The following is a 19514-nucleotide window of genomic DNA, read 5'->3' as shown; positions in this document are numbered from 1 at the left end:
GCACAAAACGGTCTTACATGATTTACTGCCCAAATAAACAAGCCAGTTTTCATGTACTCTATTTTGATAAGGTTTGTGCTGTTGGAACTCACAGTGTTGCTTGCAGAGAGTACAGTATATTATTTTATGCATTTACTTCAATCTGGTAGCTGGACAAATCCTATTTCTTTCTTGTTTTTTGGTCAGCTGGTGTTGTATGTTCATGGTTTTAAAAAATACAAAAGAGTTACTGAGAAGTAAGAAATAAGAAAGTAAGAAATCTGCTAAATGTAGACTGGATGGCAAAAGCCATTGATTTAACATATGTAGTCAACTGAAAAAAATTAATTGCATCCATTTTGTGCTTTTTCTTTTAAAGTAAGATTGTGAAACCTGTTTTCTAGCCACTAATATTGAAATTTAAGAAGAGACATACAAGGGGAGGCCATTAAGAGATCCATTAAAATAAGCGGGTAAAGGGGTATCTAAAATCAAGTAGAACTATATGCTATCTGTATTTGATGTACTCTATACTGTAATACAGTATATTTTCTCTCTGAAAAAAAAAATCAACACTGGTGGCATTGGGTTTATCACGGAATGAGGCTCAAGTTACCCACAATTCTCATTAAAAAAATATTTTTCAGAAAAGCCTGCAGTTTCTTATGCATGCCAATATAAACATCCGCACAATTCAATATGAAACATCTGCCACAGAGTGTTGATCATTGCAATAACGAAGAGTCGTTCAACTAAATTAACATATTAGAATCCTCTTCTTTAGTTTTCTAGAAGTTTTAAGAACAGTGATGAGGATGGCGGAGACGCGGTCCTCGGACACCAGTCAGAGATGTTCTCTCTAAGTGGCTTCGGAACATGTATGGCCTTTTGTGCATTATGGGGCTTCCTCTCTTTACACTTAACTCTACTTGTGTGACTGCAACAGTCAAGTGGAGTAACAAAACCTGCAAATTGCCCTGCTGTCACGCAGGCCCCACTTTAAGTGTGCCTTTTAGCCTCCTAAAGGACAAATAAAGTGCATTTAATAACTGCACTAAACACTAATAGTCTATCTGTGGTTGACATTTGTGTTTCGACTAAAAGCCACCCTCAGGCCACTGTTGCTAACACTTACGCACACCACTCTCCTGCAGCAATAACAGGTCTGCTACAGATGAGAGCACAGGACAACAGCTCTTAAGACACTTTCTCACACACTGAGGTATTGATCCATCTAATAGAACAAACTATTGCTGGTGTTCTGTTCCCTGGTTTGGAAACACAGGCTCTAAAAAACTGTTGTCTGAGGCTTCGGCAATGAAGCATCTTTGGAAGCCCAATCCTGCAATGTCTTTACGCTCTTCAAAGCTAGAATCAAAAAAACATTTGTATACAGTCTATGGTGCAGCACAACCATAAGCCTACAAAGGCTCACTTAACTTTTCTAAAACCATAATAAGATTCCTTGCTTTGGGTTAGCGCATTTTCTCCCAGAGGATCTCAAAATGTTTCATGTGCAGGAGTCCACCACTCAATACAGCCACCGTCATATGCCAGCAGTCTCGCTACGCAGTCGACAAGATAGAGAGGCGAGAAACTGCTTCAACACTTGGAGTGAGGGGGAATTTTAGGAAGGGCATATTGTGCAAGTCCAAAGAGACATTTTGGCCAGGATACCGAGTTAGTCCTAGTTTTATAAGGTGTCATAGGATATTTAATGAGCAAGTAGTCATGATCTTGGTTTAATATGTCAAACAAAGGACAGTAGTACCAACTACAACACAGTGTAACCAGATACCATACATGGGCATTTCTGTGGCAACTTCGCTCCAGAAAGAAGAGTACCACCTACTGGTACGTTGGTACCACTTATAGCAGCTACCAGGATTTCCCTGGAGATCTCCCACCTGAGCCGTCGGCAGGTTCCACATTGCTTCTGAGATCTCAGGAGATCGTTACAAGGCAGTAATAGTGCAACAAATATACAGTAGGAAAGAACCTCATGATCCATAAGTACAGTCTGAAACGTTTTTGTAAAGCAACATAAAACACCCATGGTAAAATCATAAAATCTGTATTTTATGTCTGCTGAGTCTATATTTAATCCGATTGCTATTTTAATATGACAGATTGCAAGACTGTAGCACAATGACATGAACACGCAACCAAAGTACTAGTTTCATGTAAGGTTAAAAAATGAAAATTAAAGGCTTGGTTTGGGTTAGGGGATTTTCTCATTTGCAATGTACAGCTGGTTTGAAAGTAATCATGCTTTATGGTTAACACACATCTCCCAGTATGCAGGCAGGCAGTATAGGATTTGAGATGCAATTTTTCCTCCAAAAACCTCCAAGCAGTTTTTGCTCAATACTTAGCTCTTCATAAGTATCAAAGCATAAATTCCTTTTTCCCCTGTTAAAGAAAGACCTTATTGGATCCAGATTTCTAGCTTTTGACCATCTACACATCAGTAGTGCTATGAATGTGTGCAGTATAATTAGTATTTTCCCTTTAAAGAAGGGAAAAAACAAGGGAAGAGCTTGTTAGTTAAATTTATAGCTTAAGTTTAAAATGAAAAAGAGCTCTGATGGCATTCAGGCATCAGATTTCTTTATCATAACTGAAAAAGGGAGGCTAATTGGTCCAGCACTGCTGATGTGAGCCATCAATTAGTGTTCTACTTGCCCTAAGGCTCCCCTACCTCTTCTGTCTCCAAAAAAGGCTCCTTGAAGCAAGCGTATTAGGATCAGAAAACTTGCTATAAATACCAATGTTCAGTGTAAATGAAGCTAAAAAGCTTCAAATTGAAGCCACAGTAGCTAAAGGCAGTCTATTCTACCTGCATTTCATGGCTTGTTAGAGGTTCTCTCTGCAGGTACGCCAACAGTGCTTGCCTGTCAGGATTGTACAAAACTAAAAACATGCTTAATGAGGAGAGAGAGCCCAAGAGTGCGTGTGTGTAGGGGAAGGGAATAGAGTTTGTTTAATTCCCTTAGGGATCTCACCAAAATCTTTAATTTGCCATTTATGACAGCTAATTAGTTATTCTATTCAAAATCTTTGCTTTAAATAAGAGAACTAATTATACACAAAGGTCGCTCCCCCCTCCTCTTGTGAAGCACTCGTAATTGGCTTAACCCCCCACCCTTCAACAATACATGTGTGTTTTACACAGTGCTTGCAAAAGAACAGTCTTAACCATTTCATTAACACAGTGGAAAGTTCAGTGTAATCAATTTCCTTGGTGTCCAGGTTTCCCCAACTTGGTTACATACATTGAAAAACACCTTCCAGATGATTCTTAATTCTAATCCCAGAGTCCTGTTGCACGTTTTAAACCATCTTGCAAAGTCTCTTCTGAGGTTTGGGGCTAGTTGTGAAAAGACAGCGCACAGTCAAGGCCAGAATAAACACAGCTGTGACAATGTTCGTTAATAGCACCTCAATATTTTCTTAACAGCATCATACAAAGAGCTTAATAGGTGCTAGATGGTTATCTGTCACCTTAGCTACACAGGAAATTGCTTAAAAATAAGGACGGGGCAAAGCTTTACACAAGCCAAATAAACCGAAGAATGTTTAAATGACCCTGGCTTGAGGAAAATTCAGCCTTGGGGACAGTAATTTTCAAAACTGCAACGTATATAAAGTCCTAATACACACTGCTTACTCCCTCTCTTTTGCTTTATTGCCTTGAAGTACAAAAAGTTACATTATAAAAGGAAGTGGCAGATGAAGAGGCTGCTTCCACTTAATCCAATCCATTTAACAGATACAAGTGCCACTGACCTTCCAGTGTCATTAGGTGTCACAAAAAAGCATACCTCTGTCGCCAATGATTCATATTTTACAGAGGATGCATTTTTCTTAAAAAGCACAAGCTTTTACCTTGCCAAACATCTTCCTGGAGAAATTCGTTTGCCATTAATACTTAGCACAGGGGCCTGTCATTTTTTTTTTTAAAGACCTTATCTCTTTAGAATATGTACAGTTAACTTTGCATTTGAAACTGTCAGACCATGTACTTTCCATTATAGAGATAGCATCCTATTTCTGTGTAAGCCCATTTCGAGTTCCATTTTTACAGCTATCGAAAAATCAAATCAACGTGGTAACCCTTTTGATGTATTTAAGGTTTTTAAAAAACAGTTCATTGCACTCGAGGAAATGCTTTAAAGCATTACAATGCAATTATTAAATCAGCACGGCAGACCAACATTTCCTCAGATAAAGAATCGCAGGGAAGGGAATGCTTGCTGTCCTCCCCTTGCATATGTTGTAGTACACTAATCTTTAGAATGTGCATTGTGAAACAAAAATATGGCACCTACACTGTAGGGGTTACTGTGGTTAATTATACCCTGATCAACAGTATGTATTTACACACTGTGGGAATGATAATTTAGGATTGCTCAAGAAATGGTTTGCTAGAGATTGTCACTTTAGTTATTACCATTTAAGCAAAACACGATGAATGCACAACACCTATTGATTATATTGCTGTAACAAGAACTAGGAATAAAAAGGAAGTCATTGTCTTTGTGAAGGTTTCTGAAGCATGTTAGGAACGATCTTTTAATTGAGAATCGAGGGCATTTTTTTGAAAATACATGGGGACGTATTGGAGACTGTAAAGCATGTCGTTTAGTTCATAGAGTTCTGGTCAATTGAATTCTCTACACATTTGCAATTTAGTTTCTTTAGGAAAGCAAGTACTCCATATGGCAAACATTACACAAAGAAGTCATTAACCTGCCATGAACACTGCCTCAAATTCCTTTCGCCACTCACTGTCATTCGATACAAAGCGAAACTCCATTTGATCAGGTATTATGCAATTCTGATAATTGCTGTAAGGCTGCTGCCAGAGTTTTCAAATATACATTACAACACATCTAGAAAACAAAATTGAACACATGTGAAAAAGCCAGGTCTGGAACACGCATAACTTTGACAGAATCTTACAAATCCATAAGAAAGTCCACCAGATGCTAGTTCAAGTAATATCTTATATTGGGAAAGACGCATGCAAGCACAAAAGTAAGTTCATGTAGGGTTAGAAGATCGACTGTTCCTACAAAATTGTTGTATCAAATTCTGTGCTTTGTCAAGTTTCAGAAAAGGGAATTTCACAGAGATTTGTTCAGTAATTGCAGACTCTCACCTTTGCTATACTAATTACAGTATAGTAGTATTCATTTTCATGCCCAAAAGGGACTTATGGGGATCAATCAAGTAAACACCTTTTAACCACCTAACTGTTCTGTTCATGTTAATTCTAGCAATACAGCAGAGATAACTGCTTTAGAGAAATATGGACAAATGTGGGAAGAGTGAAACTGGTGGCTGTGTGGAGTAGCGGTAAGGGCTCTGGATTCCCCTCTGCAGGGTCCCGGGTTCAAATCCCAGGCCGGGATACAGCTGCTGCCCCCCCAGAGAACTTTACCCAGAGCACACCAGCAAACTCGCTGCATCAGCTGATGCCCAAAGAGTTGGATTACAAAAACACAGTAAAAAAGTCAGTTGGGATTAAAGCATCAGTAGAACAAATTCAATAATAAAAGCATTTTATTTGTTCAAAACAATATTCAAATCACACTTCTACCTGTTATCTACCAGGAATGTCTCCTGTAGAAATAACTTGATTGATCCCAACTCCCATGAAACAATCCAGTAGGAACTGTCAGACACATCCGTAACCACAGGTTCTGCTTCTACATTAACAGAGCAGATAAAGATTGTCCAAATGTCTTATTTTTTTCTTGTTTAAATAAGTGTTTCTTTCTTTCAGGTAATCAAGGGATTATTTTAACATTCAGACTGAAATTGTAAAGGTCAGTTTTTTTATATATATATATTTGAAATTTTAAGAGCTACTGTACGTAATTTAGACCTATTCGAACTGATCTAACTATGAAGCTATTAAAACGTGGACCAGCAGTTCAAAATCAGTATTGATAATCTAAAAATCTTAGGTTAGAAACCCACAAGTTTCTATCAGTGAGACAATAAGTAAGTGCCAGTCACTGCCAGTTTTTAGATCTGTTAACTTTTTTATGAAAAAGTAATATTGAAAGTTGTGCATGGATTAGATTATGGGTTCCGCCTTTAAGAGAATTATTGAAACAGATCCGAAGGCAATAAAAGGCTTGAGAGAGGCTGTGTGGGAAGAAGGTGGAACATTTGCTCACTCAGCCCTTTTGTTTATAGGAACTGAACTTCATTTTGGAACTACCTTAAAAAAAATCCTTTGTAACAAAGCCAAAGCTAAAATGTGGCTTCAATGCATAATTATAAAATTGAAAGTTTATTTAGGATGTACTGAATAGCAGTTGTATCAATGCATTGTGACATATGGTTGTTGTCACTTTTTAAAAAAAGTTAAGGCAAATTACCATTTGATGACATTAATATTTGTAGTGTATGTAGTACAACTATGCTTTATACAAGTATATGTTTCACAGCATTTAATAACTTACTATAAAACTATATTATTCTCTTACTATTCTTACTCCTACTTTCATCAGTTTTTCTAGGGGCTGTCAACTGCAATTAGCCCGGAGGCTAAATTGTAAATGCAATGCATCTCATGTCATGTAAATGGCACTTATGTTGTTATTGTATGTTATCTGTCAAATAAATAAATAATACATTAATGATTTTCTTCTCAATTCACACAGATAACACACACCCATCCAAGTCTATCCCAAACAAAAGTCTGATGATATGAGTTTGTGAGATCATTGTCTTAATAATATTGTGACTGGGGAAGACTAACATCTCTCATGAGTTACAGAAAAACACGTTTTCCTTTTTTTTTTAAATTGGAGATTAAGGTATTTTAGTGCAGAAAACAGGAAATGCTCTTTTTAAAAAACAAATAATATACTATAACTCAATCAACAGTCTCAAGACAAAGCATACATTTTCTTACAATAATATAATGTTTGTATAAATAAACCTTCATTTATCACTGTTAAAAAGCTCATCTTACTTTTGTTCCAAATCTGTCCTTACCACACTTAGAAAGTTCAGATGACTGCTAAGCTCAGAGTATTTGATTCCTAGAGCACTGTTTTAGAAAGTGACGCTTATTACAGTAATGCTTTCCTTATCTAAGGCAGATTTTGGTTTGTGAATTGCTAAGTTGGTTTTGAAAGGTGTTATGTTTTCACTTTGAGCTTCTTATTGAGGATTTAGATCAAGTAGAAATACCTACAGAACAGGACGTTTCCAGTTTAGCAACTTATGGTTTTTGGCACTGGCTTAACTGCATGATATAATGGCAATAGCAGTAATGTTAAACTTGATTTAAAGGTTCTCCCCCACAGACCCTCTATGGTTGTAGTCCAGGTTTTAATTTAGTTTGGTCAGACAATGGCTGCCTGCGGATTTGTGTGCATAGACAGTTTAGCAGGAACTAATCCTTAAAATTTGTATAATTAAAGTATATATTTGTTCCCTATTCTATTTACTGTATTTGCCCAGAATAGTTATAGTTTCAAATTTAGGTGAAACAATGATTCACGAGTGTGCTAAAAATACATTGACTAGTCTTTGGACATTTTGGTGGCTTTTGTGTGATACCTCTGGCAGGTGCCTTGTCTTTCTCTGTAATGACAAAAAATTGAAAAGCCTCATTGTTTGGTAAATGTTTATAGAGAACTCGGTTAAGAGCTTTCTCTCTGTGAACATAAGGCTCTTTTAATTGTATCGTTGCATTTGTGTGAACTGTAATTGTTGTACTAGACCATGGTTATGAAATAAAACAAAGAAATGTATTGCACATTTTTGAGTGAAAGTGGAGAAAGGGAATATTTCTGCAAAATGAAAAAGGCTATTTAAACTGTGAATCAGACGATCCAGAAGTCACTCCTTTAGTGTACAGTTACAGAAGATTGCCTTCCTCCGCCCTCCCAGTGCTGGAAAATGGAGTAGGGGGCTCTTGTAGACCTATCCATGCTAAGCTGTAGTACCGTGTTCAACAATCTAGTGCACAAGCTAGAAAGACCTTTTATATACTTCATATCAAAGGTTATTCACAATGCAAGATGAAAATGTACAATTATAATCCAGTTTGCACAAAAGGTATTGTCTATCCTGTATGGAAGCAGTCCCATTATTCATTATTTTCTCAACTGACACTGTAGTATCTATGGGCAGGCTTACAGGAAAAAAATCATACTGCGCAATTATGATATAAGAAGTTAGTTAAAGTAATAATGGGGAAAAACAGAGCCAGGGATGTGAGGTAGAATTTATTAATTAGCAAGGTGCTTTAGCAACCTTCCAGTTCAGTAGCCATAATAAGCCCCAGTGAAACTGTGCGGCAGGCAGAGATTCTTAATCTGACCCTGGTAGTGCCCAGAAAAACATACGTTTTTGTCTGGAACAATAATTGCTCTTTTCACATGTTACAAGTGTCCTGACCCAGCGATCGGCTGCCACTTTCCCTGCTATAATTACTCCTGATCCCTTCCAAATTAGACTGGCGCATTAAGTTTACAATAACACTGGCTAAACCTAAAGCACTAGAGGAGCCTCCACAGCTCCCTCTGGAACAAGTGTTTCATTCTTCAGTCCTCTGCCAGCCATTCCGCAGTGTCAGACCTGCGTTTCAGAGACCAAGTAATTAAGACCAAGCTCCTTTCTTAAGAAGCAGAATGCTTCAAAATGTCTGTTGTTTACATGGGGTGTGTTGCACACTGCGTTTTGAAAATATTCCATGTTGAATGTTATTCCATGTTCCATTTAAAAGCACTTTCAGTCATTTCACAAATAAAGCTCACAAATGAGCACTTTCAGTCATTTCACCCAAATAAAGTGCCAAAGAAGGGCAAAACTCTGTATATAAATTCCTTAGTAAAGCGCCTCAGAGAAATGTTCTTTACCTGTGGTGCACAGATTGCTCCTAAAGCCAATTTTTCAAGGGTAGGAGATGGGATGGTTGCCAAAACCTGAAAGAACTTCCGAACAGGGTAGCACAGGATGCATGTGTTTTCGTCAAACACACAACAATGTGCGAGGAAGAGAAGAGAAAAGTGGAAGCAAAGTCAACACAGCTATTGCCAGTGTTGCGAACTTCACAGATTCTTCTGCTGGCGGGCTACACATCTACCCATTTAGGAACTCAGAAACCCTCCTCTAAGGTCTTCTCTAAAAATGATGTGTGAGGAGAGCAGTGCGTGTTCTTTTTAAAAGATGTGATGTTTAAAATTTATCTTTCACCAATGCAAGGTCAACTTTAGCTGCCTTGACGGAATCTATTCTACTGGTGCCAAAAAATCCATTGTCATGGTCCCATCATTGCATAATGGAGGAAAAAATAAAAACGCTCTGTACAGCATACTAACACTGACTGATCACCCCGTTCCAGTCTGGAGCTGGCTGCGTTTCAGTGGTTGCCATTTTACGATGATTCCATTTCAAAGCAGTGTGGGGGAAAAAGAAAATGCTGTGGATGCCCCGATGAAAGGCACTACATAAATGCAAATTTAATTCATTTCTCAAGGATTGCGCTTGCATTTGAATAAAAGGATAAATCCATCCATTCTTAAAACTAGATCTTTTCACAATTTGATAACATGAACACAATTGGTTATCTGGCACTTCATGATTCCTGACAGAATGTAACCATTAGCACTGTCACTGCAGCTTTTAGCCATCGTACACAGAATAATGCTAAAACGCTTTTTAGCCTGCATTAAAATAGCATTCAGGGGGCATAAATGTAGCTGTCTCAAGTTTGTGTCACTCTAAGGGTTATAAAGTGATGTAAAATCCCTCCTCTTTGGCAATTACATTATAGTTATTATTTCGAAGATATGCCTAGAGACAGGTGTGTTATTCACAAGCTTCAGTGACCTTAAAATATACGAACACATGGAATGTTATTTGGGCATTTTAAGATGAATAATGCAAAATCACTGCAGGAGGCATTTTTCGGGCAACACCCTTCCCAGGTTATTTAGCACTTTGAAGCTGGTCTTCTCATGAGGTGGACTATGAACTGGTCTAACTAAATGGAAGTAAAGGCAAAGTACTGACTATAACGTTGGTAGTTCAGTGTTGAGGGAGATGCAAAGTAATATCCAAGAACACCAATAAATACAGAAGATTAAATTGTTAGAAAAAAAAGGTAGGCATTAATTGATCTCCTGTATAGCACTGTATTCCAAAAATCCTTCTGAGTATATTTCCTGTAGAAATAGAGGACTGGGCTTTGTGAACCAGCATTTCAAAATTTATTGATATGTGTATTCCATTTCAAATTAAATGTTAAATAGATTTAGACTGCTCTGCCCAGTACAAACAGGCTAAAGAGGTCTGTAAAAACAAGAGTAGCACCTTACAATTAAAAAGATACAACCTAAAGCTAAGGTACTGTACCACCTGCAGTGACTTAGTGATTCAGTTGACTACAATAGTCAATTTGATTGTATGGCCAGTGAAATTAAAGTTCTGTTGATTAGGTCATGGTCAGTATTGATGTAACAGGTTCTTCAGGACACTAGCCCCTTCTATCCAGGAAAAAAAAATCTGCAATGAGAGTCTTTAATGAGTTATTCAAGGTTTTATTTATTGAAGGTCATCCAATGAGAAATTGTTCTCTACCCAGCATGTTAGTTCTCATTAAATGCAGGTTGAGGGTATTCTGTTTACCAGCTCCTTTGTCTTGCTTTAGAATTAACTGACTTTGAGAGAATAGTTGCTTTTTATTAAAAAGCAATAGAAATAGATTTTAATAACTACAGAATATATTGCTTGGATGCATTTTCATTAAATTCCTTTTTTGTTCATCGATAGAACAAAAAAATGTTCATTCTGCAAACAGATTTTTATTACAGTTATTCAATGAGACATTCCTGATTTTATTAAATTTGCTCATTGAGAATCTTATTACAATATGTTTTTATATAGCAAAAGGTATAGAAAGTGTAGTACTTACTGTATTTTCTTAATTAAATCATTTATGCTGCACATGTCTGGGCCACACTTTTATCATCTATTTCATTTTAAGATGAAAGTAAATCGTCAGGGGACTATTTGAACTTTTGATGTTCCAAATCTATCTACTTAAATGCTCTCTGGATTAGTTTAGTAAAATGCATGTGCAGCCTCACAATAAAGAAGCACCTTTCCCAGAATCAGGGTTATAAATTCAGAAGAAAAATAGTGAAACAATTCAAAAAAGATATTAGCACAGATTGGAAAATAAAGTAGAGACTTAAATTTTCAGTATGTTTACAGCTCAGAATATAATAATATATAAGCTTTAATTCAGGATAATTCCAGCTTGATCATTTTGAGTTAGGAAAATCTTTATCGGTGCCTTCTCTTGATGTTGCAGGACTGCAAAATATTTAAAACAGCCATGTCTACAGAATCACCCTGGCTTGTGGCTACAATCTTGAAAACATTAAAGAGCTTTAAGATTTTAAAATATTTTCCTCCTTACTGGAATGGCAAATTGAAATCGCATCTTAGCTGAAAAGCATTACCTGTTTCATAATTCAGCCAAACAACATTCTCTCAGGGCACACTAATCCCTACCAGCTTTCCTGGAAAACAGAGATCAGTACTTTAAAAAAAAGTTTTGCATTAATGAGTATTTTCACACATACACACACACCCTTAAGCATCTGGGTCTTCCATGTTGAAGTAAACAACTTTAATAAATATGTATCTAGGGACTATTTATGGAATGATCTAACAAGGTCTTCTCTAGTGGTTAATAAGCTCAATGGCAGATCAATTTGTTCAAAATGGAAACTCACATGCATAAACAGAAACCCAAGTGCAATTACTAGGCAGTGTTCGATTTCCACATAAATGATTCATTACAACCATTACTAGCTCAAACATTTTTTAAAAAGTGATACAACAGCATTAATTTGTGTGGCTAAATACCTTTCAAATCATACACATTTCTCCTGCCATTTTTCACTTGTTTTAGTGCTGGGTTGTCTAAAGTAACTTCCCATTATACTAATTTTAAAGTTAGGGACAAAACAGCCACTACGCATTCTACTTTATATAACTGTATGGTGATTTTTAGACTGAAGTCTGCACAACAGGATTCACTATAAAAATTTTCAAGCTACAAGATTTACTGCAAAGTGATCAAAACCCATCACATCTTTCAACTTGATCGCATTTGATAGGAATTAAAGTCCCCACTCCGTTTTCAAAAATGTGTTGCATCATCTCCAGCGGCCCTGCCAGTCCACACCACTTTTCACCTTATACCTAGTGAAGTCTAAACCTGACCAACCAACTCTTGCGTGAGAAAGGCAATGCTATCACTTGTTGTACACCTGGCTTGAGGCACCAGACATTTCCAATCTATTTAAAAATACTTCAGATGATTAGAAATGTTACCCCACATCATCAAACCATATTCCATTCAAAACTCTTAGCTAAATGTTCTTTTTCAATTAACCACTTCATATACAGGTGCATTAAATTTCAATCCTTTATGATGCTTAAAATTGTACTTTACATGCTGTAGTTAGTCCTAAACTCCAAGCTGTGCTACAGTATATCCATAAATTTGAACATCGCTTTCCATCTGCCTATTGAAAGCAATTCTTTAATGTCCTGGTACTTTACTGGCTCCCCATATGTAAAAAAGGTAACAATGCTGCTTTTTTTAAGTTACCGTTCTTATATATATATATAAAATCATGTGCAATGACAGTTTCCTTCTCAAACTGAAGTGCAGCAAGGCTGCTCTTTGACCTGATCCCTGTGACCTCATATCAGAAGGTAAAATCCTAAATTGGAACAAGTAATAGGTTTATTCCATGCTGAAAAAAAGAAGAAAGAGAACACGACGTTTCGGCCGTGGAGCCTTCTTCAGGTGTGAGAGAGACAGGACTTTTGAAGAGGGCTCCACGGCCGAAACGTTGTGTTCTCTTTCTTCTTTTTTTCAGCATGGAATAAACCTATTACTTGTTCCTTTGCAGCCTACGCATGCTGACGCAGCTAACCCACCTGAACTACAAAATCCTAAATTGGTCAGTTGGGCGTTTCAACACAGCTTTTTTTCCCCCCCCCACCATAACTGAGTTTCTGACATTTTTCATGGCCAGGGTTTCCCAGTCTGGTGTGAAGAAGCCTGAGAAAGGGGAGCTGAAGCTGAACAAGGGTGTCACACTGTGGGCCTGCAGCTGGATCCCATCAGTGCAACAGGGGGTCATGTGTTCTAATTGGTTGGATTCTGCACAGTAAAAATGGATTGAACAAAGTCATATACTGTACCCAGTTACATACCAGGTGACATTTTATACATCAACTTCTAATTTTTCAAAAACAAATGGGAACCTTTTTGTAGATGGGGAAAAAACTGTAAATCACTTTATCATTCTTTACCAGGATATTGTCTACAGTATAAAGAGCAGGATAGCACAAAGTGTGACTTGCTATAAGCAGAATGCAATATGATAAACTTGTCGCTCTTTTTTATTAAAATCATTTAACGCTTTCATTCAGGTGTCTGACGATTTGAGATCTATATGGAAAGATGATGAAAAAAATGTACAATGCAAAAATGCTACAAATTATGTAATGTAATTCTGCACAAGTGACTGATTACATCGGTCTAGTCCTCATGAAACATGGGGAAACTCCACAGGGGGGCACAGAAGAAGAAGAAAAACGATTACGAGATGGACCGCTCTGTGATGACCTGCTGCAGAGGACTGGGCTGTACGTTTTGAATCCAGGCTCTAGCAGTCAGATGGGTTCAGCCTTGCAATGAAAGTGGCAGCAAGTCTGCTTCAACGAGGCAACTCAGGGGAATAACAGGCGGTTAAAAGACCAAAAGAAAGTAAATTAAAAACCACCTACTGTAAAATCATCAATATGTAGCTGTACACCCTCTTTCAGCAGAGCATATGTACTATTACCAGTAGCAACTCCACTGGGACGGGCCATCACTTTTCTTGCTTCCATGCTATGTGGTGCTCTTAAAGTAACAGAAGCCAAATTAGATTTAAATTTTAAGGAGAAGCTGCAGAGAGAGAATGATGTTTTTATCAAATGGAAATCGAATGCAAGGTAACATCAAGAAGGCCACCGAGAAGGATAAGGTTTCTAGATTTAGAATCAGAATGGACTTGCACAGAATTCCAAATGTCTTGGCTTTAACTTTAGGAAGTACAGTACACTTTGCATTTCAGACCACTGTCTGCGTCTGGATTATTAAAAGCAGACATAGGTGCGAATTTCTTAAAGGTACACCATTGTTTAAGTCTAAATAACTAATTGTGTAGGTGTCAGTACAGTACATACAGCTGCCATTTAAAAGTATGAGATCTTTCCAAATGGAGAGAAGTGGCATTTTTATTCAACAATTAATGTTTTAGACCTCTGCTCAACGTCTTTTAGGAAAAACTCTTCAAAAGCTAATCTGTACTGTTTAGCCATTTGATATAGGATGCTACAGAGGGCACATCTAAAAATGCCTTTTATATTAAGAGAATTCAACTTGTGGTCATTGATGTACCACAGCAGTGCTCCATGGGGTGTACGAGTTCTTAAAAGTTTTGCAGGCTGCTGTCAGAACAGCAGTGTGGTTGAATTTGTGTACTGCTCTAGAGAATGACCAGTTGAGAATATGTTGGAGTATAAGCACAGGGACCCTACACACTTGTGAACAGCCAGTCCTGGAAAATTAAATAAAAACGATTAAGCCCAATCATAAACCAAAAGAAATTAATGATTGTCAGCTGTTACACAATGAATCCGTGGAAAAGAAGAAACTGGTTTCATTGTATACATAAAAACAGTTGGATTTTGTCAGAGCAATGTTAATATGTAAAACTTGCTTAAAAGATATTACTTTAAAGAGTTAAATTCGTGCTGTTAGTTATCCTGTGAATTTAATTTAAAAAAAAAACACCACCACATCAAAATAATCCCAAATTTAATTTAAGAGCAAAGGTTCTGAAAACTTTGTGTTTGACATGTTTCAAAATCTATCACCTACAGTGGTCTTCATAATATTTACAGTCAGCAAGCATCAAATGTTTGCCATCTATCAAATTATAATAATGCTTTTATATAAACAAATATCCACACTGATCTGAATATTCACAAAATAATAATTTACATTTTTATTATACAGAACTAGGACTGGCTTGGCAATACCTTACCAAAACTAGCAGCAAACGCAAACCCGTTTTCCAAAATATCAAGTCATGATATTACGTGGAACCCAGAAACAAACATACACAGATGCCATTTCAATATTTGAAATTGGCAAGTTTAATTTAAAATAAGAACAAGCCAATAAGCTGAGAAAATAGCAAATACAAGAGAGAAAATTACATTGCCTGAAAAAAAGTGAAAAGACTTAAGAAATTTATAAAAGTAATCTCAGAGTGGAAATTAGAAATCAACCCGCAGAAACGAAATAACACAAAAGAAATATTACTGTCCACTTTCTAAATCAATATAACATTGCTACAAGACAGAATTACCATGGTAACTCGAGTAAAAAGAATAAAGCAATTCTTATTATTTCAAAATAAAATCTAAGCCTGAAGCCCAAGTTTTATTACAGCTGCCGACAGATCACTGGCTTGTATTTATTTGAGGCATTGCTTTTCAATCAGATGCTTTATGAATGTACAAATTTCAGTGGACAGCTTGCTTACAGGGTCATAAATTAAGGAGCAAAGGTAACCCAAGAATTTATCAAGTTTGTGAATATCAGTCTGTCTTTCCCCTAACATTTGTGAGCTTTCTAAGCATGAGGGTGAGTGATCAACTCAAGAAAATTACACCTTTAAGAGATTCATGGAGGTCTGAATTTGAGTTTATCTTTAATGTGGAAATGAAACTAGTCGTTTTAGAATTGTTATCAATGCGAAATATTTTCGGGCCAGTGTATCCAGTAATATGAGAAAAAAAAATCAGTGTTAATTACTTCAGTACAGAAATGTGACTTTGTGAACTGTACCCAATATTCAGTCTATACTGGCTAGTTAGGCCTTGTAAAGTGCTTTAATAAAATGTAAAACTGTTAAACCTACCACACTACACTAATGTAAACTGAATTCACAGTTTCATACTATCTGAAAGGACAAATATCCTCACAAGAAGTAAAATCCTCCCTTGTTTTTTCGGGCATCTTTAACAGTTCGGTTTAGCGGTGAAGACAGCAATATTTCCTGGAATGAAGTTTGAATGGCAGAGAGAAGTGTTTTCTGGCACAGATGTTCATTTTAATTGGGACAGGTCTCTAACAAAGTTGTGTTCTGAGCACACTTTGGAAACTAAGACTTATGCCAGTTTTAGCATATACAGTATATGCCTACATACAGCATAAGTTAGCAAGTTCTGGGTTTATTATAAGTCCCCAAAGTGTTAGAAGAGAATCTGTACCTCTCGTCAAATGCACTGTAACAGCGCCCAATAAATGCCTGTACTTTTCAATCTCTAATAATCACAGGTAGGTAGACTATGGTTTCTAGGCATATTGTATATTAGAAAACTACTATGATATTTCAATAAAAATAATATAACAGTGCGAGTAGAATGAATTGATTTATATCCTAGAGGTTTAGAAAAGAGGGAAACTGGATTAACTTTCTTCAAGGAAAACTAGTTATTTTACAAGGTACTACTACTTTTCCATATGGAGTACCTCCCTCCCCCATCCACATTTGAAGCTCACAAGAAAAACAAGATTGCAATACACCCGGATTCTGGTTTTTACACATATTAAGAAAGCCTACATATGCAAATATTACCGAGTTTCAAGCAGAGGAAAAGCATAAAGCAAGTCACAAACACTTTTCTAGCAAGAAGCCCGTCTAAAAAACAAACATGGATTTGCGCGTTGTCTAGTCTTGTTTAGGTTTGTTCCATCTAAGCTGGATAAAATAAGTGATGGGATAAACGGTCAAAGATTTCATATCTTATTAGGTGTTAGATGTTTCAGAGAGGCTGTGAAGCTGTGAGTCTCAGGGAAGTAGGGGAGGTGTGATTCTCTTTAAAATTGTTGTACCCAGGTATTAAAATACACAAACAGGTTGTTCTGTCAGCAGTCTATACTTTCTGTTCTGTTGTTCCAAGACTGTGGAATAATCTTCCAGCCCACATCACATTCGGGAGGTCAGTCAGGAGTTTCTGAAGTCCACTCTGAAAATGCACTTTTGTACTCTAAAACCACAAATTTAGAAGAATTAAAAGCTAATTTGTATATACCCATCGCTTTCTTTTCACAGTGCCTTGCGAATACATACCTTGAAGGCCATTGGTCTGTTTTGTATATTAGAACACATCCACACATAAAATTTGGCTGGATGCTGTTTGGGCAAATACAAGACTGAAAATGTACAGGACTTCTTGTGGACTGAGAGAAACAATAGCAGTTCTGACCACGGAGCCCATACATACAGTATAGCGACTCAACTCTGCCAAAATGCCAAAGCAGTTGGTTGGCCCCAGCAAGCAAAGGGTGAAGCTTTTAGGCAATGAGCAGCAGGTGATCTCAGCTTTTCTGCAAGTCCTAATGCTCCTAAAAGCCACTCTCCCTGTTTCTGTAATTGGGCATCAGTAGTTAATGTAGTATTGACTGCATTACATGCTCCTGTGCATCCTCTCTCACTAATGCCATTTGCATCACCTTGTACATTTACCATATTGCTTAGCCAATAGCTGTTAAAAGCAATCCAAATCATGAATCATATAGGAAACTTTTAGCAAGACAGACATCCAAAGGAGACAATTTACAGTTGAGTTAATCTGGGTACATTAGCAAGACATGGATTCAGGGAGACAGACCAATTTATGTTTCTACGGCATTGCCTTTATTGGTTTTTAGATGGATAAGTGAAAGGATGTTCAGCTAAAATAGATATGAAATATCCATTTTCAGACATAAATAATGGGTCTGAAATGCAAGCCATTACCTTAAAAAAGGCCTCTCTAGCTAAAAAAAAAAATCATAATGAAAACATTTTCTAAAAGATTACAAAAATAACCATTTTTAAGAACAGAGGCAGTTTCCTAACTAGCCAAAAGTTTCGGCAATTGGCTTTCGGAAGCGAACATTAAGAAGAGAGTCTTATGTAGAAACTCGTCTCATGTTTTTTAGAGTAAACATATCAGTATGCAAAGAAAGTTTTCTATCATTTGTAGACATCTCATCTTTATAACCTGGCTGTCTTGTAAAGTACGCTACTTTGCGCTAAACCACATGAATCAATCATATTTTCTTAAATCAAGTTCCTTAGATTCATAATTACGAGACCTAATTTTAACTGAGTATATGATCAATCGATAAACTAGTTACATACCCAGCAACAAACACACGTGAAGACATAGCTTTACATTATAATATGTATGTCATACATATTAAAAAGCAGACTCGTAATACTTAAACGAATTTCCTACTCAAAGTTGAATATATTCCCAAACTGAGCGGTCAGTTTCAAAACTGAAAAACGATCACTGAACCCTACAGAAGTAATCTTTACTAATAATGCGATCCACTTAAAGGCAACATTGTAATTACAGGTACACAGTTGCTTATCTGGTACTTTAAAAGGTCTGAAGAAGACTTTCGGAAGGTTATGTACAACGCAGTATTCTCGTATACGTTTCAGCTGTTACTGATGAACAAAGTGATACCACCCACTGTAAAAGCCAGGGAAACAACGACTGAGCTGATAACTTATTTAAATATAAAACAGGAGAATGTACTGTAGGGGCAGTGATCCCGGATGAAAGTTACGAGGTGAAAACCAAAACTGCCGAAACTAGGATTAAAAATGCACAGAATGGGATGTTTTTCCTAACTCCGAATCGCTGCCAAAAAGTGAAATGAACTGTGTATTTCATGAATGTATTTCTTCACTGCGAGCCTCTTGAAATAAGCAAATAAGCGAAAGACCACGAATCGAACCGTTCTCCACGTAACCGGGCTCAGTCGTCTCTCAGTACCTCAGATGTGACTGTACGTTTTCACAGTACAAAAGCATGCAAAAGCACCGGCCACTGACATCCCGATTTAAGCCCCTCAGTTAGCAATCGTAGCCCACCTACCTTCCTCCTTGTCCAGCACCATCGTCCTGAAGAACGAGGAGTCCGACCCCAAGCGATCCGTCCTCGGCTTCAGCAACCAACACCACCCCGTTCTTAGTTGTCTTCTTTTAGGAAAGAGCCTTGCTATGTAACTACCGATCGTCCTTCTGTTGCAAGCTTTAATCACACGGGCGCCGGGCTTTTAAAACTAGATCGCTCAATAACGCATCTCCGTTCAAAATGAATACAGACTTGCTTATTTTTATTGCTGTTTTGAAACGAAATTCAACCTTTCCTTGTTCAATTCGTATTTGTTCCTTTGCTCTCAAATAAGCCTCCACGGACTAAAACTACAATTGCAATTGACGTACCCCCCCCCCTCCCTCGGAAAAAAAAAACAAGAAAAAAAAACTGGTTTACCAACACAGATCTTCAATAAAAGAAAAAAAGAAGAAGAAAATGATTCGACTTGCTCGTTAAATCGTTACCGTATTCAA

The 19514-nt window shown here is 37.1% G+C and overlaps 1 protein-coding gene across 1 annotated transcript in view; it reads right to left on the bottom strand.

The window, feature by feature from the left end:
- Positions 1-19514, bottom strand: part of lmo1 (LIM domain only 1) — a 29473-nt gene that overhangs the window by 9516 nt on the left and 443 nt on the right. The window contains exon 1 of the mRNA XM_006642489.3: positions 19039-19514. This exon is cut by the window's right edge and continues 443 nt beyond it. Coding sequence (XP_006642552.2) covers positions 19039-19060 — 22 coding nt within the window. The 5' untranslated portion in view covers positions 19061-19514. The remainder of the gene's footprint in view (positions 1-19038) is intronic.

The sequence above is a fragment of the Lepisosteus oculatus genome, chromosome 21 (genome assembly GCF_040954835.1).
Source record: "Lepisosteus oculatus isolate fLepOcu1 chromosome 21, fLepOcu1.hap2, whole genome shotgun sequence".
Classification (NCBI taxonomy): domain Eukaryota; kingdom Metazoa; phylum Chordata; class Actinopteri; order Semionotiformes; family Lepisosteidae; genus Lepisosteus; species Lepisosteus oculatus.
The sequence above is the reverse complement of the archived record's forward strand: the minus strand, read 5'-3'. Positions and strand labels throughout refer to the sequence as shown.